Raw genomic sequence first — 20,913 nt, forward strand, 5'->3', positions numbered from 1 at the left:
CAGGGTCTCTGTGGAGAGGCAGAGCCGCCCCTGCATGCCCCCAGCAGCAACAAGCCTCACCTGCTCTCTTCCCTGCAGGAGCCGGAGCGCCGTCCCTGGTCCCCGCGGTGTCCCCCACGTCCCCGGCGCACAGCGAGGGCTTTCTCTCCTCCGGCACCACCCAACAGCCGATCTGCAGCTGCCGATCTGCTCTCCCGGCTTTTAACAGGCAGCTGCCTCACCTGGGGAGAAGGTGCCCGTGGGTGCAGCAACGATAAAGGTGTGATTCAGGGATCCTCAGACACACACACCCAGTTACCGGATAACTCATGACAGCTCCAGACAGGGCGCACGGCCACAGACATAAGTCACTTGGGAGGATGACGGCAGCGTGAAGCAGCTGCTCTGCAGGTAACTGGCAAGCGAAAGCCCATCCGTAGGTAAACAAACCCCACCTGCGGCTCTGTCGGGACATCACCACGTCAGATGGAAACCAGCTCCAACCGAAGCCACTGCACAACTCGGCATCGGGCGACATACCTGCCCTCTCAGACAGGTTTTGCATATTGTGACAAGGCAGCACCTGAACTTGATCCTTTAAAGCCTAATTAGGGATGTCCACGTGAGTTATAATCACTCTGTGTATTCACATATCAGACTTGAGCCTGAAGGTGATCTCAAGACACGGTCACACTGCCCCTCTCTGCAGAACTGGAATTCCTCAATGCACAAAACTACACAAGGTGAGCTTGAGAGCTATCTATAGAACACAATCGTGTGAACTCACCAGCGGCAAAAAGAGTTGAAGAGGAGGCAAATTTTTAAAGAAATATAATTCTTGTTTAGCTACTTAGAGAAATGCCAAGATTTCCAAAAGAACTCTATCTATCACACCCAGACGGTTTCTAATACCAGCTTGGGAGTCTGAGGCAGACCCAGACCCGCAGCTCACCCCTACTCGTGCACTGCATTTCAGCTAAAACATAGTTTTTTCCACCCTCAGAAAAACTGGCATCAAGGCATTTCCATTGACTTTACTGAAACGACCCCCAAAATCACATCGTTGACATGGGGAGCTCAGCAGCCCACGTCAGACCTTTGCTTTGCTGTAGGTGGTACCTACCTCCCCATCCTCACGCTGAGCGACGCGGGCACGTGCGAGCTGAGGATCAGGAGCTCAGAGAAAGGGAACACACAGAGCTGGAAGGAAAAGCAAAATAAATATCGGCCCTAAGGCTACAGAATGTGAAGCGCTGGTGGCTGAGGTGCGCCCGCAGCCCTGGGTGTGCACCCGGCACCGCCCAGCAATGCGGTAACGCCACATTCCTCCTCCTCCCCATCTCTGCTGGCAGCGAAAAGGAAGCGGGAAGAAATGCTGGAATGTTTTATAGAGAAAGGGAGGGATGAGACGTGCCATGAGCTGCCGACACCGTTCCTGTGTGGTCAAACCCATCCACAGCGCAACCTCCTGCGATGAGGCACTGGGCATCTCCCCCGGGCTCTGCGAGAAATCACATCAAACTCTCTGATTTCCACCTCCGGTGGGTCCGACCAATTTGGGTTTTTACAAGGTCATGCTGGACATGGCACTCTTGCAAACCTTGGCTAAATGTCCATTGCTGGGTGCCCGCTCTGTCTGGTTTCAAGCCGTACCCAAAAGCACCGGGTGTCAAACCGGGAGGTTGAAGCTGCTCTTGGAAAGACTGTAAATATCACATATCGAGCCTGCAATCTTGAGCATTGATATGCTCTGAAATGGTGATGCTCCACCCCAAATTACTGTAAAGCAGAAACAAGGAAAATGTTCTCTTGGCCGCATGCTGTTCAAATGAATGATCCAGAATACCTGGATCCATCCTTTCCTCCTCCAGCCTGCCCCAGGGACTTGCCAAAGCAAGGTAAACTATCACCTGGAATTTCAGGCTCTGCAAGTTCAAACAAGAGCAAAAGCAGGGAATAGTCTCGTTTACAGACTATCTACTATAAAACAAGCAAAAAAAAAAGCCGGGAAAGAAAAAAGCTCTGTCTCCTCAGCACAGAGCTGCTGTGTCCTTGTACCCGGTGACATTCTTGGGGCTCCTGCTCTGTGGTATGTGTTTATGACCTGATAAGCAGCTCCTCTGCCCTGTTCCAGAGGTGCTCAGAGGCAGAAAAGCTCCACTAATTGCTGATTTTAGGTATCAGTGCTGCCATCCTGTCCCCAGGATCTCAGTGCCAGCGTGGGCAGAAGGGGATAGGCTTTAGAGGACCCTGTCCCTTCCACACTGTCAGCAACCCAGAAAGATGCTGCAGGCTTGGGTTTAAGATTCAGGTGGGAAGGGCTCCCAGCATTGAGAATATAAACACATCACAGCCAGGCGTATCAAAGCTGATCTTCCCATAAAACCGAGGGAGGGTGCGAAACAGCCCGGCCAGCTGGGGACATGCATGTCACTCAGTGTCACGCACTCACATTCTGCAACTGCTAATACTAGCCAAGCCCTTTGCTTTTCTAATCAGGGTTCTTAGCCAGACAGACAGACAAATCCCCGCCACCACGTGCCGTCGAGTCCCCCGCGCTCTCTCCAGGCTCAGACATGGGTGATGGAGCACGACAAGCTGTGGCAGAGGGAGGGACGGCAGCATCATCATCATCCTCAGGAAGCTCCACCAAAGCTGAAAAGGATGTGACTGCTGCATGAGTAGCTTTGTTTTATTTTCTCTGAGCTATTTGCTTTCTGTTCGGATTAAAGGCACGCGAGTACTTTACTCCTTTGAGGGCTTTTCCAACGACACAATCTGAGTTCAGAGGCTTTTGATTCACCTGCTGAAGTGCAACACTAGTTAGTCAGCACTGACCAGTCTGGAATGAGTCCATTAGTTTTAACTTATCTCTCTGGAGTTCAGAGGAACACAAAGGTGGAAAATGGGAGCAGAGCACTGCGAGCAAGAACAATCTCTTGAAACACAAAGCCTCCATTAAGGAAAAAGGATGCTAATTGAGTATAAGTGTATAGCTCAAGCATATCAAAAATAAACAACACTTAATGCCGCTGTTCCATTTTTCACTGAAGGATTAATAAACGCCTCAAAGCACATTTGCTATATGGGCAGCTGCTATTACACATGGAAAAATAAAGCATGGGATGATTTGCTTAGTGACAGTGAGCAGGATCGGTGCAGGGGAGGGCTGGAGTCCCAGTCCCATCCAGTCCCCGCCTTCCCAAAGCTGGGATGAAACCACAAACACTCTCCGTCATCAGCTCAGGTGCAGCCCATGTGTGTTTTGTCAGCTGCTCGCAAACATTCATGGCAAAAGCCTGGAAGGAGGAACAAGCCCTGGGAGCACTGCAGCTACACGGGAAGCAGCAAACCCGGGAAGGTTTTGCCAGGGGTAGAAATGTTGCCACTTTGACAACTCTGCTGATCTCAGCACTGAAACAGCGTGTCCTCCACTTCATCTTTCCATTTCCTATTTTAATTAAAACCTGAGCAGCAAACCACCTCCTTCTACCAGCACACGCAGGCGAGTTAAAACACCATTTCTGCTAATTGTCCTGTTTTCTTCTAAAAAACACTTCCAGAATTTCTAATGAAAATCCAAATGCCTGTCCTGAAAACTCTACACCATACAGCCTGGCTCCATCCTCCTGACACTCACCCTTTCCATATTGATCCCCATGAATGAGTCCCCCCTCAGTGTCCTCTTGTCCAGCTCCAGAGCCCCAGCTCCCTCAGCCTTTCCTCACACGGGAGATGCTCCACTCCCTTCAGCATCTTGGTGGCTGCGCTGGACTCTCTCCAGCAGTTCCCTGTCCTGCTGGAACTGAGGGGCCACAGCTGGACACAAGATTCCAGGTGTGGTCTCCCCAGGGCAGAGCAGAGGGGCAGGAGAACCTCTCTGACCTACTGACCACCCCCTTCTAACCCACCCCAGGTACCATTGGCTTCCTGGCCACAAGGGCCCAGTGCTGGCTCATGGTCACCCTGCTGTCCCCAGGACCCCCAGCTCCCTTTCCCCTACGCTGCTCTCTAATGTCCTGTTTCTGCTCCTTCTCCCTGACATTGCAGTGGGCTGGAACAGGTGAGTGCAGCCCTGTGTCCCAGACCCACTCCTTGGCTTCTGCTTTTTCCACCATGCAGCTGCTGCCCCATGGACACCCAGGAGCCTGCGCTCATCACGGACAAAGTCCAGCAGGACCCGACCCTTGGCCACGCACCGACATGTGGAAGATGAGGCAACCCCGCGCTCCTGCCGAGACGATGCTACGCCACGTTTTGGGAAACGTCACTAACAGACAGAGGTCACCTCAGCGTTTTGTCTCAAGCTCCTGCTTCATGAGTCTGTAAAACCCAGAGCCACGGTGGGCTGGTGGGAAGGGACCTCGGCAGCCACCAAGGTGCCACTTGATGTCAGGGCTGGGCTCCCAGTTTGGTCAGGATTGGCCCCCAACCTCAATTCTTGCTCAAAAGCACCACATGTGAACGTCTTTCGAGGTAAATAATGCGAAATGAAAATAAAATATTTGGAAAATGGGGGTAATTATTAAGTGCTAGGCAAAGCCCCTGCACAGTACATGGGAAGGGTTTTCTGCAGCCGCACGGTGCTTCGGTATAGCAGAAACGCCTGGCATGATGAACCCGAAAGTTTTATAATTTTACTAATTTTTAACAGGGACAGACCTTTAATACGGCTCGCTGGGCTTCAGGGTTTCCTTTTCTTTCACATTCCTATTTTACTCAGGTTTTTTGGGGAAATAGCACCCACAGCACACTCACGCCTCAGCAGACCAAATGTGGAGCTTCATTTGGGGATGCTCTGGCAAGCAGGGGCAGTAAATTCCCTCCCAGCTCCTTTCATGGCATCTCTCCCCCCGGAGCTGCCAGCACGCACCCTCAGCGTGCCCAGCGCCTGCTGGAGCTGTGACCGGCCAAGGGACACGGCTGAAACCAGAGCCGAACCACCTGCAGGCCCTGGTGCCAACCCCTCCGCAGCCCTGGACCCGCTCACGCTCCTCTCCTCATGCACAGCCACCCCAGCAAGGGCAGAGCTCCTGCGCCCGTGTCCCCATTGCCAGGAGTATCACCGAGGTTGTCCCTGTGCCAAAAGAGCAGGAGAGGGAATTTTGGGCTGCTGGATTCATCTGCACCCTCCAAAAAGCCATTTCCAAGCAGCTTTACCCGAGCTGGTGGCTACAGCACCGTCCGAAGTTGGCGAGCGGAGCATCATCTCCCTGAGCCGCTCCGAGCAGTCACCAGCAATATTTGGGTTAAGCCTCAGGTGCTTATGGCACTTTGCACATTCAGGCAGAGCTCTTCTTCCAGATGACGTTAAACTCATGCAGCTCTCCCAGCTATAAAGCCTGGGTTAATCAAAGTTGCAATTAAACCTGACAACCGCCTTGTTCAGACTCTCCTAAATATGATTAGGAACAGCTAAAATTAGTCTAATTTAGTGTTAATCATTAATCCTTTTATCCACTCTTAATCCAATTTAAATGTCCACACAACTAGCTTGCACAGACTTTGTTACTCAAATTTAAAACAAAATTGAATTAAATGTTATTTAATTAAATCAGCACAATCCGAGTGCTGCTATAGGAGGCATTTGCCACAGATGATTATCAGCTGCTTGGTTAACCCTCAAAATTATCCTGGGTTCTATGCTCTCCCTACTGCTCCAGCTCTTAGTACTTTGGGGATTGCATAGACATCTCCATCTATATTAAATGAATTTTAAAAGTACCATTTCCAGCCCTCAGGTTGGAAAAGAGGCTTTCAAACAGAAGGTTCACGAGGGCAAAAGAAAACGCTGCTTTAAAAAAAAAAAATATCCTTTTTTTAGGTAAAATGTCACGATTCCAACGCTTCACCCTGACCTTTGTATCTGGGATTGTGAAGGAGGGAGCACATTTCACACCTCCAGCCAGGATGGAGGGATGGATGGTGACCTTGAACTTGCCCTAATTGCTGTCTCCTCCAGCTATCTATCTTTTCTGCAATGGTCATTTTTGAAAACACTGTGGAAGAGACAAACACAGCTCGAATGCAGGAATGGGCTGCAACCTTTGCTGCCAAGTTGGCAGAGGAGATAAGGACCTTTTATTTAACGAAAAAAAAAAAACCCAGACACTGAGGGGGGATAGACAAGTCTTTAGCAACTTTTACAGCCAGTCTTGCAATACAATTTCCTAAGCACATTCAAAACTTTAAAATAGAATAAGAACAAGAAAAACCCTGAGTTTTCACTGGCAGTTTCCTTGGAGTGAACGCCCTGGTACGGTGGCTGCGGGGGGGAAAGCTCCATCCTCCCTGGGACGTGCGGGATGTGAGGAGCGAGGGGTGACTCAGCTCCACAAGACAGAGCAAACACAGACCACAGAACCCCCCACACTCCTGTGGCTGCAGAGCCGAGGAACATGTGGGTGTTAACACCGGCAGCATGGGGAGAGCAGGAGGAGAAGGGACGGGGAGAGCAGGAGGAGAAGGGACGGAGACAGCACGGTCCTTGCCCGGAGGATCGCAAACCAGAGTTTGGAATCGTGACCCCAGCGCAAGCCAGAGTTTAGGCTGGTTTTAATTACAGAGAACGGTTTGGGTTGGAAGGATCCTTAAGGTCATCTCGCCCAAGCCTCACGAGCCAGTGTGATGTTAGGGGCAGAATTTGGGCAGTGGCAGCTCGCAGGGCAGTTTTTCAGAAGGAAAGGTGTTTAAATGCTACAAATCCCCCCGTGTGCCCCTCCAGGAGATCCAGCCCAGGCTCCTTTACAGCAGCTTTCTTTCTCTGAGCTTTACCTCTTCCCACACACACCAACCACTCCCTAGAAGCGCTGCTATAGCATCAGCTCACGTTGTATTGTTATTTCTACATACCACCCTGGTAGAGCAATTCCCATCATCTCAGCCATACAGATCAGATGAGAAATCTGTCCAAACGCCATCACCCGCTCTGGAAAACCAGAAGTTGTAAATTCCGACAACTTCTCATGGCTTTTAGCAACTTCTTTTAGGTCAGCAGCTGCGGAAATGTATTAATAACAGTCTTAATGTATTAATAATATATGGTGCTTCCAGGCAGGGCAGTATACATGCACGGAGGCAGATGACATAACGTGCTGTGTGTTATTGATGCAATACTGTTCAGCAGCAAGCCAGGGAATCAGCGTGACAGCGCTGCCTTCTGCTTTTCCCCCAAATGGAAACACACTTTTAGGTGTAATCACAAGGAGTGACACAACGGGGTTTTACAGAGTTTTAGCATCAAGTCTTAACAGGCTTCCTGTAACTTTCGCTAGCTGAGAAATGCCCAGTTATTCTTATTTCCAATAAATGCCCAGTTATACTTATTTCCAAGAAATCAAGGTGCTGTCCCACGCTGCATCGACCCACTTTGTAATGGTTGGCTTTACCATGAACCTATAGAATTCTTTAACAAACATTTCCACACCTTATTCTGGGTAACACCTTCGTTATGCTTCGCTAAGGCATTTTTGCTTCACCCACTTCACCGCAAGAAAGGGCAGGAAAACATCTGTTTTGCTGAACTGGACCTGGCACAAATGCAAACTCCATAATATTTTACGAGCTACGGCCACAGACCCACCGCCTCACGGTCCCTAGTTCAGTAATTCAGGTATTAAATTAATGTATTAAACATTTCTTACAGAAGCCGCCACAGAGCTGCGCTGCCAGATGGACATAAGATCTTTCGTTGTGAAATCAGACTGCAGAGTAATTTTTTTGGGGGGGTTTGGGGAACACTAACAAGTTTGGTATATTAAAAAAAACCAAGGTTTTATTTAGCCTGGCTGGATTAAGGGCAGGAGCTGCCAGGGCGGGGGGGCCGCCCGTGTTGGCGGCGTGTCCGGGACATCCCGGCCCGGCCCCCCCGGCCCCGCCCGCCCCAACGCCGATATAAGGCGGTAGCGGCGGGTTTGCAGGCAGCAGCTGCAGAGCCCAGCCTAGCTGAGCTCAGCCCAGCAGAGCTCAGCCCAGCACAGCCCGCAGCGCTCACCACCCACCACCCCCTCCCCTGCCCCGCAGCAGCAGCCGCCTCGGTAAGGGGGTGTAAGGGGGTGCGATGGGGGGATGTGGAGGGGACCCGGCTGCTTCTCCCCTTGTTGCAACCTGGTTGCTCTGCCAGGCAGCTCCTGGACACGGGGCAATGGGGTGGGTGCATTGTCTTCTAGCAAAATAACCAAAAATCTCAATTTAAAGCGGGGCTGGGGGGTGTGTGGAGGGTTTGGAGAGCTGGACACCTTCCTGTGTAACCTCATCTGGGTGTTCCTGCTCCATGGGGGGATTGCACTGGATGAGCTTTCCAGGGCCCTTCAACCCCTGACATTCTGGGATTCTGCGATCACCGGGAGGGCTCTGAGCACTACAGCAAAAAGCAGCTGGATTTAACTAATGTCCCTTTACCTCTCTGTCCTTTTACAGAAGTGACATCTTGAGGATCCGCTGTCGAAACGATGGAAACCATGCACGAGCTGATCCCCTTTGCCAAAGAAATGCTCAGCCAGAAGCCCAACAGGAAAATGGTCAAGCTGTACATGCTGGGCAGCGTGCTGGCTTTCTTTGGGGTGGTTATCGGTCTGGTGGAGACAGTGTGCAGTCCTTTCACCTCCCAAGGGATGCTAGACGAGGAGAAGAAACCCACTCCGACGCGAGAGCAAACGCTTGCCCAAAAACAAGAAGATTTGATCTTGGAAAAGAGCAAGAAAGCGGTGGGGACGCAGAGGGCCCTGGTGACCCGGCAGCACGCGTCCTAAGAGCCCGGCGCCCAGAGAGGGACCCGAGAGATGCTGCTGTCCCGTCCTCCCTGGTGGTGGTTCCAGCAAGAGGAGAGAAAGGTTGGCTGAAGGAGGAGACCGCAACCGCGAGACTTGACAAGAAGCGAACGGTTATATTTGCTGCCGTGCAGCAGTGGGGGGAAAAAATACCTTTTGTTGGTATGCAAACGTGCAAGATGCACGGCGTGGTTTCTTATTTTTATTACAGATGCGTTTTACAACATTTTGCAAAAATCAATAAATATTTTATATGGTACCAGTGCTCTCTAGCTGCATTCATTTCAAGTCTTTCAATTAGAGACTTGTGCCTCTGGTTTCTCCCAGGGGGTGGCTCAGGGGACAGCTGAGGGTGGTGGCTGCACCCTCCAAATAAACCCCCCTTGGTGAGGCTGCTCTGGAGCGAGGTGGGTGCATTTCTGTACCTCCAGCAGCTGCTCTCTGCAAAAATGGGCCAACATAGGTGAGGGGAGGAGGGAGCATTAATCTCACACAGGTGACACACACGTGTCCTGAGCTGGGGTTGTACCTTCCTGGGGTTATCTGGGTTTAACAGCACAGATTCATGTCTCTGCCATAGCCGTACGTGCCCAGAACCATTTCCAAACGCCTTGTCTGTCCCCCAGCAATGCTCTTCACAGGCGATGCCCGCTGCATGGCTAGAAAAAGCTTTAGAAAGAAATTAAACCCCTGCCTTCCCTGGGATGCTTCACAAACCCACCACAGACACCCAGTCGTGCGGAATAATGTTAGCTCCCAGTGTTAGAGGGGTGTCACTGATGGAAAAACTGAAGCACAGACAGACACGGCGACACATTCAGCCCGGAGCGTGTGGGAACTGGCTGTATCAGGGCACCGCCAGGTTCATCACCGGGCTTTCACCTGTTGGAGAATCTTTCCTGGACTTAGTCCTGAATGCAACAGGTTCTTAGTGCATTGTGTTAGTCAAATAACCCCTCCAGACAGCTGCGGCTGAAAGATCCTGACCATGCTAAGGACACAAGGAGAGTGAAATATTCGCTGCCAGTCGTGCCGGGGGCAGAAAATCCCTCTTTATCTGCCCAATGGCAAAGGGAAGGCCAAGAGGGCAGAGGCAGGAGCAGGCTACACACCTTGCACGCAAACTGGGGACGTGCCAGCGATGTGCCGCTATCTAACTTAAAGCAAAACAATCTATACAAACAGCAGGAGATGATGGAAAACGAAGAAGCACTGCCTGACACTGGTGCTGAACACAGAGCTCCTCCCAGAGCCGCACCAGCTGAGATCAGAATCCAAAAATATAAGAACGCAGTTGAAGCTCACTCGCACATTTTCATAATACATAGCCATGCAATTCATTTTGTTGACAATTATTTCCGTCAAAATGAACCAGCAGCACATTGTGTAGGACGAATCCTACATTCCACACAAAATCTGCACAAAACTCTGTTCAAGCTTTGAATTAGGTGTAAAGTACCTTTTCCTCATGGGAAAAAGAGCAGAGTCCAATTCAATTGAAAATAGCCTTTGATAAATACTTCATTTAGTCCATAACTAAGCCGCTTGGTCTCTGGCAAGGTTGAACAATCCAACAGTTCATTGACACCAATGGAAATTTCATGGGCGAGCCTTAAGGGAGAATTCAGGCCTGAAGAAAACCATGAGCTGATGAGTGTCTGGGGTGTGCTGACCTGAATTCCCCGTGTCCACACTTGGTGTGTGGATAAACCAGGGACCTGGACGTCTGTGGCTGTGTCAGGTGTGATACTATTGCCAGCTCTGAGCTCTTGCACATCACTGTAATTCAGAAGCATCGCTGCGGCGGCAGAGCTGAACCTCGGATAAATGGATTAAACTTATCTAAGGATCAGGTCTTTGAGCAAGGCAGCTGCAGACTTTCTCAAGCATCACTCCCAAGACAAACCTTTCTCTCCGAGTTCTCGCTCTGCTCTGTGGGAAAGGGATAATTTAAAAAACGAGGAGAGAGAGCTGGTCTGGAGCAGCCCAGCCTGCAAGTCCAGGGGTGACCACGGAGCTCCAGGTGAGCCCATGCAGGTGATCGCCACCCGTTTTGGGGCTGGACCTCAGCTTTGTCTTCACACCAGGCTGGTGGTCGCATCCCTGCTGCCCACACCTCCTCTCCACAGACACCCAGTCACGGGGGTTTAGGAGCTTAAAGCAAAGAGGTTTGTGGAACAATCAAAATAGTTCCTCCTAAGACAGCTAACGGGATTAGACAGCTAAACCACGGGCTGCGCCGGCGGCTCTGCAGCCAACTCGGTAAAATCGTGTCCTGCCAAGGACAATCTTCTGCCTCCTGACGCAATGCAGGCTTCAAGGTCCTTACCTCCTGCATATGACCCCAAGAGGCCAGGCTGAGAGGTCAACCTATGCCTTACCATTCCCACAGCAGACTGCATTGGTGTTAGACAGGACCGGCTCTCTGCAGAAGGGTGAACTCAATGCATATTAACGGCTGATTTTACCGCAGTGACTATATCAAGACTTATTTCAACCACACAATGATAAATTCAGTGTGTGTGGAAGCTTAGTAACCCATTTAACGTCACTTTAACTATGACGAATAACAGACTTGCCAGATGCAGTAGATTACAAAGCTTCAGCGAACTTTCCTGGTTTTAAACCGTGGCACAACTCTCCAAACCAGCCTCTTCCCTATCCCCATCCCGCCTGTATTTTGACACCACACAAACTACAGAAAGCCCTGGGCAACACAACTGTCACAAATACAACCCGTGCAACCACCAAACTGCATCCGCACACACCAGCAATGGAGCACAGCGGGGTCCTTCCGAAAGCCCACGTGTGAATTGCAAAGCGAAATTTTAATTACAAGTACCAGGACATACCAGAGAGCAAACCAATGGAATAAGATGTACAGGCAGTACTAGTAAGAACACCTCAGGCAAGCCAGAGCGTAGAAGCATATGGAGCATTTAAGGCTCAGTTAAACCCAAGTCTGGAGGGATAAGCTCTTGAGGAGACCCACACATTGCCCAAGGTATGGGTTTCATTGCTGAGCTTAGATGAGGTTCATTTTCTTTAAGATTTGTCTGAATCTAGTTTAACATATAAATGTGATATTTTCCTGGTGCCTTAAACCCTCAGGAAGCGGGCATGACATCTGGTGAGTATTTGAACCCACTCTGCAGCACTTCTTCAAAGATCTTATTTCAGCTTGAAGCTCTTGTCCAGGCCTCCATCAGGTGCAGTTGAAGGCCAAAAACCCAGCAGCCCTCCCTCATGGGCCCATTGCCCCAAGGGCACGAGCCAAATGTCTTCAAAGTCCTCACTCGCTATTTGCAGTTGGGAGTCTGGATGTTCCAAGAGCTGCCAGGCTAAAATTAGGAGCTCAGATAAGTCTATCAGGCCCTGACACCCAACACCAGGGGCACTGGGATAGTTTGGCCAAGACTCATAGCACCCCCAGTACCAATCAAATATCAAGGCAGCGATTCCCGATTTGGTCACGTAGGAATAAATTAAGCACTTAGAAACTTCTTAAAGATCACAGTATTTTCTCTAAACCAGCAGTGAGTAGAAATATCATGTCAAACCAAATCCAGCCCTACAAACACCTCAAGTATCCTGTGGGATCCGAGGGTGCGTTTTTGGGGAGTGGTGGAGCTGTGACAGCGATGCTATTTGCAGGAGATTGGCACAAGAAGCCACATCTGTCACACGTACACATCTGTCACCGCCCAACAGCATCAAGTTGACACGCACATCAGCCCAATGCAAATATATCTGAGGGCAGCCCTTTGTAATGGTAGTATCCGTAAAGGAAATAACTCAATCCGTGCTTGCAGTCAAGTATCCCGCGAGAGCTGGGTATGAAAAATGTTTTAATGCCTATGTGACAAGGTGGGGGGGAAGAAAATCCTCTGCATTTAACAAATATTTGCTAATGGGTTGGAAAAAAGCCAAATATCACTTAAAAGAGGAGGTGGGGGGGGAAGTGGTATCCGAATTCCTGCCAAGTGCTTTTGAGTCCCTGAGTTGCACGTACAAACCTGCCCCAGGAACACGCTCCTCAGCAGCTCTGCCTGGCTGCTGTCACAACAAGTTTCCTTCATGTCTTTATTCCCTTCCAGTGAGCTGCAGGCAGCACTAAGTGAAGAACCTCCCCGGCACAGAGCGGCGAGCACAACGCCGAGCATCGCCCCTTGGAAAACACGGCTTCGAACAGACGAGTGATACAGAAGCAAAACGCAATGGGGGGAAAATATCCAGGATAATTGGGGTGAAGTTGTTGCAGAAACCAGAGGCTGCTCCCCCACGCTCCCGGGGTTCTGTCCCACCAGGGCAGGACCAGGCACAGCACCAGGTCCCCTCTGCCAAGGCACAGCGGGGCCAGGACCAACCGAGATCAGAAAACGCTTCTCCGCAGTCTCCTCTCCATTCCCTCGCTCCTCGCCCCCAGGAGAAGGTTAAAAACAAGTTCTTAAGTTGCAGAGAGCAAAACAAGCCCAGAAAAAGCCACGAGTGGGAGTGAGGAGCAGCAGTGCCCTGGGAGCGTGGGCGAGAGCAAACCCACATCACAGCAAAGCTGCTGCTGGTGCAGCCCCCAGCCCTCCCGGAGCCACAGCAGCAAACCCCCCACTTCATTTCCACGCCCAAGATGGAAAACAAACATTTCCTAAGGGAAAATTTGAAGTTATATCCAAGATATTCAGTATTTCAGTCCTTTATTATAAGCTAGTATCACATAAAAACCCCAAACCAACCCACAATTCCCATTAAACACCACACCAGCGCAGCAAGAACAGCATTTGGCTCTGTACCCATGGGGCTGCCACTGGCCCTGCATGTCCCCACACCAACATGGAGCAAAGAGCACGATACCTTCCAAATGGTGCTTCCCAAGCACGATACGCTTGCAGACGGTGCACAAAGGTTGACAGTTAATTGCTTTACTGCAGTAAAAACAATATCTGCAAAGAGCCTCCCTCCCTGCTGGCAACACAACGAGATCGCAGCTGAGGTGAGGTTAATTAGTTCATTTTTTTCAGCTGAGGAATGAAATGATTGCCCCACGATCATGACCCTGAGTTCAAAGCAAAGGGAGGCTGGAAAAGGCAAAGCGACTGTACTGGTGTTATCTGAGCAAGTGTGGGTTGAGTGCTTCTTATCACAGAGAAAGTTGAGACTGTAGTAGAAAAGCACAAAAGAAAGAAAACCAAAAATCTGTAAAGCAGAATCAATGCCAAAGCACCATTGCCCAAACAGGTATGTCGCTACATGAAATGATCTTTGTTTTTAAGTTGCAATAAGGGAGAATAAAATGATAATAATTCTTTCTGGCTGGTTATGGCCTGAGGGGACAACCACAGCATTGGGCCCACGGTGCAGCCCATGCGCTGCAGATGAGGCTCTTGTCCCAGCAAAAACAGCTTTTCCTGCTAGGAAAGCAGAGGTTGGAGCGAGGAACACACAAAATCCCCGCAGGGTGACCCCATCCCACGCACCACAGCGGGTACCGGTGCTCTGCGATGAAGATCCCGGCATCAGGCCAAGGCTGGAGCATCACTCATACCTATTACCCAAGATTGATAGCACTGAGTGTGCAAGCGGGCGTTACGGGGTTTTTCCTTGGACTGTGTTCGCTGAAAAGTAAGAACAAAGCTTTTGCACAACTCAAAGCAGGAGCCATGGCAACAAGGACCCTTTATTTCTTTGCAGAAAATAACATTCGGTATTCCATTGCAAACCTCCCTGTGCCTGAACAGCCCCTTGGAGCTGAGGCGGCTGCACCCCTGGTGATGGGTTCGGCTCACCCCCTGCTCGCTCATCTGCTCCCAGGAGTGCAGAGAGCTGAAAACCAAATAAACCCTGCCTCAGCAAAGCATTTTTGAAGCTGTTTGGGGGTGGTACACGGTGCTGGACCCCTGCTGCCCTGCATCCTAATGGCAAGCAGCTGCCTCGGGGCACAGAGCAGAGATGCCGAGGGGAGCACAGGACATTTGCTATGTGTCCCTATGTGTGTCCCCCCCATAGCACAGCAGCCCCCGGTTGTTCCCCCATTCCCTGACACATCACGGGTTTCTCGGCAGTGACCAGACCCGGGTTTTGCATCTCCGCGTGCGGTGCCAGCGGGAACCGCAGCCGATGTTTAACCACCTGCACCGAGGCTGCCTCTGATGTTCTCCAAGTGAAACTTGATGCTGCTCGGCAAAAGACACACCTCTTCCAGGGTGTTGTGCAAAATTCTGCATTTTAACGTAGGACAGGAAATATGAAAAGAGCCGGGCAGAACCCAAAGAGCACCCTCGGTTAGGCCGAGGTTCGCCAGCTTCAGCCCAGAGCAAATCAAAGGGTTTGCTCCACTTATCCGTCCACCCGTGATTTTTCCAGTGCTTTGGAAGTTGCAGCTCCTTCGCTAACAGGTTTTAAAGGATTTGCATTGCCGCTTCTCTCTGGAGCAGCTCTGCAGAGGGTTTTTTTTCCTCTTTCATGCTTTATTTCCTGACTCCACAGTGAGATGGGTCGGTTGCAAAAGATTCTCTTTCCCTTTTTGGGATTGGTTTTGGCCTTCTGGTTTTATTCTGCGAGGGAGAATTTCAAACCGGGTAAGTATTAAAAGTGAATATGTCTTTAAGGAAAAAATATTAAAAGCCACATTTGAGTGTTTTGCATAGAAACTGCACAGAGCTTGGACCAAACCATGCCTGAGCCTTTGCGTGATGGCTGATACTGGAAAGTTGCTTTAACAATGGTTTGAAATCAGACGAGCAAGTAACATGCAGAAATACTTTGATGAAACAGGTGAGGCAGAGGGTCCAAGACTGAGTGGGCTCTGAACGCTCCATTTTCCCGTGTGCAGCAAAAGAATTTATAAGCATGGCTTTGAAATGTTGGCTTTTAAGTTTTGAAGCATGCACTTAGCGGATGATTTTAACTATAAAATAAGTGGGGGTGTTTATAAGCTGCGTCCTGACTTCTGGAAAAAACAAACTGCTGAAAGAGTGGAGCATTGTCCCCGTGTCACTGCGGTCGGTGAGGAGCTGCAGCTGCTCCTCCGCAGCTTTTCCCAGCAGACCAAGAGACGTCCCGGTGCTGGACGCTCCGCACTTGCAGGCTCACTTGGCTTCCAGTTAACTACTTATTCTCAGGGATTTTCTTTTTAAAGACGCTTTGGATAAATTAAACCCCTGTGCCTTTTTTGCCCTCGTCCAGAGATGCTGAAAGGAAAGCGGGTGATTGTCACCGGAGCGAGCACCGGAATCGGAGAGCAGATGGCGTATCACCTGGCGCAGATGGGATCCCATGTCTTCATCACAGCACGGACAGAGGCCAAGCTCCAGAAAGTAAATGGCAAGCTGAGCACTCACACATGCATGTCCACAGTGCTACACACGCAAATACACGAAGGCCAGTCTCACACTGCAGGTACATTACATGTATGTGTGCACGTGTAGTTGCCATGGTGCAAATACTCCATGGGCACATTTACATTTATGGGGATGCATGATTGTGCCGTCTGGGGCTCATGCCTGCACAGAAATCCCTCTCCTTCAGATTCATGCACTCTACATAGCACATATTATGATATTTGAACTTGCTTAGTTATGTACACATATCCCCAAACACACAGGCTCCCTCAGCACACACACCCTCATTCCAGGGCAGTGATATACAGCTCCTGCTCACCCTATACACATGCAATTCCACACCGATAAAGAGCCAGACTGCCTTGGGTAATGCATATTTTTTCAGGCTCCCTTTGAAGCTTAAGAAGCTCTAAACATACCCCCAAAACTCCTAAAGCACAGTTTTAAGGTGGGGACGCATCCCAGGGAACACGGACACCCTCTTGTTTCGCTCGCGCGCCGGGATCGCCGGGGCAGGGACGGGTTTCTGACGGCGGGTGTTGGTGCGGCAGGTGGTGCAGCGGTGCCTGGAGCTGGGGGCAGCCTCTGCCCGCTACGTCAGCGGCTCCATGGAGGACACGGCCTTCGCTGAGCGCGTGGTGCAGGAGGCAGGGACCGCGCTGGGTACGTTCACAGCCCGCTCGCCAAAAAACACAGCGGGACGCTGCATCTCAGGACATGGGTTAGCGCCAGCGTTGGGTTAATGGCTGGACTCTGATCTTGAGGGTCTCTTCCAACTAAAATGATTCTGTGATCCCTCCCCGGCCATGCCCACTACAAAAATAAAAAGCAGGAGGGATGGAGATAGGGTGAGACGGGAGAGATTTCCCCTCCCTATTTCTGCCCTTTGCAGTCCTGCTTCTCCATCCATGCTCATCGCTGCAGCTCAGACTGATCTGCGCTCTCGGTTTCAACTCTGTGCCCTCATGACATCCTGTCCCAGTGTCATAATCCTGGATTTCATCACCCCCAGCTCCTGTGGTCTGAAACCATCCGCAGGCCCCCAGCAGCTTTGCTATTGCGGTCACAGGTCAAAGCTGCAGAAATGTGGAATTTTCGGCTCGGTGCAGAGCTCCCCCGACCCACAGACAATTCCCTTGTGCCACAGTATTTGTGGTTTGAACCAGAATCAAAATAAATGTTTAAAATAATAATAATTTTTAAAAAATCACAAACATTTTGCCAGCAGACACCATCTGGGCTATATGCTCACTCCAGAGATGACAGTCCACAGCTCTAACTCAAAAACCTTATTTCTTTTGATTACATCTACCCTGCTCCCAGGAAAGGTTTTGCTCTGCTGTCTGCAGCCCTGTCCCACCCAGCACTAACACCTTTGCTCCTCCGCTCGCAGGAGGCCTGGACATGCTGATTCTTAACCATGTTGGCGCATCGTACTTTGGTTATTTCAACGGGGATGTCGGGCACGTCCGAAAGCTCCTGGAGATCAACTTCCTGAGCTACGTGGCCATGGCCACGTCCGCCCTGCCCATGCTCAAGGAGAGCGGGGGGAGCATCGTTGTGGTTTCATCTATGGCGGGTGAGTGGGGAGCAAGGGACGGGATGTGGGTTGATTTTCAGAAGCAGCACGTAGAGACATCCTAAAGGAACCAGAACTGCTTAATGCACTCAAAAAACCCCAACCCAAATCCAGTTTTTGCATTTTCTCAATAGAATTTGTTCTCTGATGCAATGTAATCGCCCCAGCTTGCTTTTTGACCAGCCCTGTAATTAAATCCCACGCCTTGGTGTCAGGCTCATTAGGGCAGCAGAGCTCCTACACCTCTGGTTTTTATGGAGAAAAATGGAAGCGCAATAATTTCTCACTGCATTGGTTCTCTGGCCATTCATCTTGGTTTCGCAGGTCAAGTTCCTGATAATATTTGCAGAGTTGTTGACTGACTCTATTCACAAAAACATGACTCTGTTCTAATAAACTTTTGTTAAGTCAGGAAACTAAATTACTAACAGATGTCCCCAGTGACAACTGGTATGTCGGTTAGTCTTCTGGTGAGCAGATTAGCTCAGTATCCAGAAACAAGAGTCTAAACTTTGCTCCATCTCTCCCCCCTGAGGGTTCTGTAGTTCCTGTGGGTTGCAGAGACATGAGCCATGGTGTTGGCCTTAAGACCTTAAAGAAGCTGCAAGCTGACAGGAATATTTGTAATGCTGCTGTTCAGGTGCCAGGATGACATTTCACTGAACTCCCTTTGGGTAAAACACTTTACCTGATGAAGAGCAAACAAGAGGTTTGGGCAGAGCAGCTTTCCGTGCTATAACAGAACTTCCCTCTGTGTCCAGGTAAAGTCGGGTTTCCCTTTACGGTTCCCTACTCCGCAACTAAGTTTGCCTTGGATGGATTTTTCAGCTCCCTGAGGCAGGAATTCGTCATTCAGAACGTTAATGTCTCCATCACGCTCTGCATCCTCGGCTTCATCGATACTGGTAAGATCAGTGCTGTTCAATCTGGCTGATCAGGACCCGAGTGTCACCTTCTCAGCTTCTTATCCTGCCCTGCAAGCCCCTCTGCCACCAACTCTCCCCTTTCACCTCTGCTGCTGCTTTTGCTGCAGCGCTGCTGTAGCACCAGTGCATGCAAAACACACTCTGGGGGATCCTACCTCTCTGCAACCAAAAAAATAGTTCCAACACTAACTTCTTTCCCCTGGCTACATAGAACTAGCTACTGCACATAGGCTGGCACAGCCTAACTAACGTTCAGTTAGTCCGAATGGATGTGCCAGCCACCTGTCTCCCATTAATCCCATCTGTTGGTGCAACAAGATCATAAAGTCATCAAGATCAAGGCCAAGTCATCAAAGCCTCAAGATCAAGGCCAACCATTCCCCCACCCCTGGCACTGCCTCATGTCCCTGGGAACCTCATCTCTGGGTCTCTTTAACTCCTCCAGGGACGGTGACTCCAGCACTGCCCTGGGCAGCCTGTTCCAATGTGCCACAGCCCTTTGGGGAAGAAATTGTTCCTAAATCCAACTTCAACCTCCCCTGGTGCAACTTGAGGCCATTTCCTTGCATCCTATAGAATCACTTCTACCAAGCTTGACTTCTACCAAGCAACACGGATGCAAGTGCACCATTAGGGTGGCTCGCAGAGCTCTGCATGCGCCAGGCAACGACGAGGAATTCCGCGTGTGCCTGATTTTAACAAACGTCTTGCAAGCCCCGCTCTCCCTGCTCCCCCAGCACCTATTGAGACAGTGCCCCTGACCCTCTCCCTTTGTTCCTCGGCCTCCCACTTTGCTCCCAATCTTCTCCCGTCGCTCTTCATCCTCTCCCTTTGCTCCTAAACCCTCTCCCCTTTGCTCCTCGCCCTCTGACCGCTCCCGCCCGCGCAGACAGCGCGGTCCGCGCAGCCGCAGACGTGCTGCTGGTGGCGCCGGCGCCGCGGGAGGAGTGCGCGCTGGAGATCCTGCAGGGGGCGGCGCTGAGACGGCGCGAACTCTATTACCGGTACGGCGGGACGCGGCTGCCGCTGCTGCTGCGGGACTGGGCGGCCGAGCTGCTGGATTACCTGGTGCGGAGCCGCTACCGCCTGGACGCCATGAAGGGGACGTCCGCTCAGCACCCCCTGAGCGCTTAAAGGGTTTGGAACGAACGGCGGGTGCCGGCGCGGGAGGGTTTCGCCGGTGCAACAGCGTCCCCTGGCGGTGGAGACGCGGCGTTGCAGCCCCGCCGCTCCTCCCGTTCGAAATAAATCTCCGCTTGTGCTTTGACAAGTTAATTGTTTTTCAGTAGATGGTTATCGCCTCTGACGGGACGGGCACACAGCGCGGTGCTGCGGGGAACCCGCCGTGTCCCGTCTGGTCGGACCCATTCCCTTCCCCAGAGGAGGGAACAGTAATTCAACTAATTATTAAATAAAATTTACTAACCTAACAGTTTTGTGTGTTTCGTGGGGATTCTCATCCACTCTTTCTCCATTACTAAATGCTGCTGTAAACGGGCACAACTCCACTGACTTGCCTTCCACAGGAAGGTTGAATTACCACAATGATCTTTAGAATGATGGAATTGTTCAGGTTGGAAAACACCTTTAAGACCATCAAGTCCAACCATTAACCTGGCACAGCCAAATCCACCACTAAAACATGTCCCTAAGCACCATATTTACGTGTCTTTTAAACCTTACCAGGTATGGTGTCTCCATCACCGCTCCAATGTTCGACAGCTCTTTCAATGAAGAGTTTTTTCCCCAATATCCAATCTAAACCTCCCCTGGTCCCCTTCATTATTTCATTTTCAGAACAACTTTTAGCATATTTTTTGTTTGCTTAGTAGCCAAATGAAGCGCAGGTTTTCACCTCAAGCAAAGCTTCCCAAACTCGGCAGACAGTTTCTTACACAAATATTATAACTGGAAGATGCTTTCTAGACACATGGAGCTGCTGAATCGCCACCCTAAGCCGAGAGCTCAGACCCCAGCACTGACACACAAAGGCAAAACCAAAGCATGAGCCTGCAGTGGTGCACAAGTTGGTGTACTTACATCTAATATGGTTCTGGCCATTCCAGCACCAACTACTACCTGTCTTGAGACGAAGAAACGCAAAACCTCCCCAAACCCTTCCCACTGAAGCGCTCAGGATCCGTTTGCTCTTCACTTTTTCTAAAGGAAATCACCAAGCGGCATTTCTGTTCTCCTCATCCTGAGATCGCCTACACAAACTGGTGCACATGCAGTGGGCTTTGCCATTTAAACTTGCTCTTGCAGAGAATTATTCGCAAACCCGTTTGCCATACACCCAGGCAGATGCTGAGCAGTGCAACACGCAA

The 20,913-nt window shown here is 50.5% G+C and overlaps 2 protein-coding genes across 2 annotated transcripts; both read left to right on the forward strand.

The window, feature by feature from the left end:
• Window positions 1-8,429: 8,429 nt before the first annotated feature.
• G0S2 (G0/G1 switch 2) lies at window positions 8,430-8,729 on the forward strand (the record flags this gene model as incomplete). Its single annotated transcript, XM_080358548.1, has 1 exon — window positions 8,430-8,729. The coding sequence occupies one exon, from the start codon at window positions 8,430-8,432 to the stop codon at window positions 8,727-8,729; it is 300 nt and encodes a 99-aa protein (XP_080214674.1).
• Window positions 8,730-15,231: 6,502 nt separating this feature from the next.
• On the forward strand, window positions 15,232-19,720 carry LOC308048888 (11-beta-hydroxysteroid dehydrogenase 1-like; the record flags this gene model as incomplete). Its single annotated transcript, XM_080358217.1, has 6 exons — window positions 15,232-15,319; window positions 15,927-16,057; window positions 16,633-16,744; window positions 17,475-17,660; window positions 18,422-18,565; window positions 19,476-19,720. 6 exons carry the CDS (start codon window positions 15,232-15,234, stop codon window positions 19,718-19,720), a joined length of 906 nt encoding a protein of 301 aa, XP_080214343.1.
• Window positions 19,721-20,913: the final 1,193 nt, after the last annotated feature.

This window comes from Nesoenas mayeri, assembly GCF_963082525.1.
Source record: "Nesoenas mayeri genome assembly, chromosome: 23".
In the NCBI taxonomy this organism is placed as follows: domain Eukaryota; kingdom Metazoa; phylum Chordata; class Aves; order Columbiformes; family Columbidae; genus Nesoenas; species Nesoenas mayeri.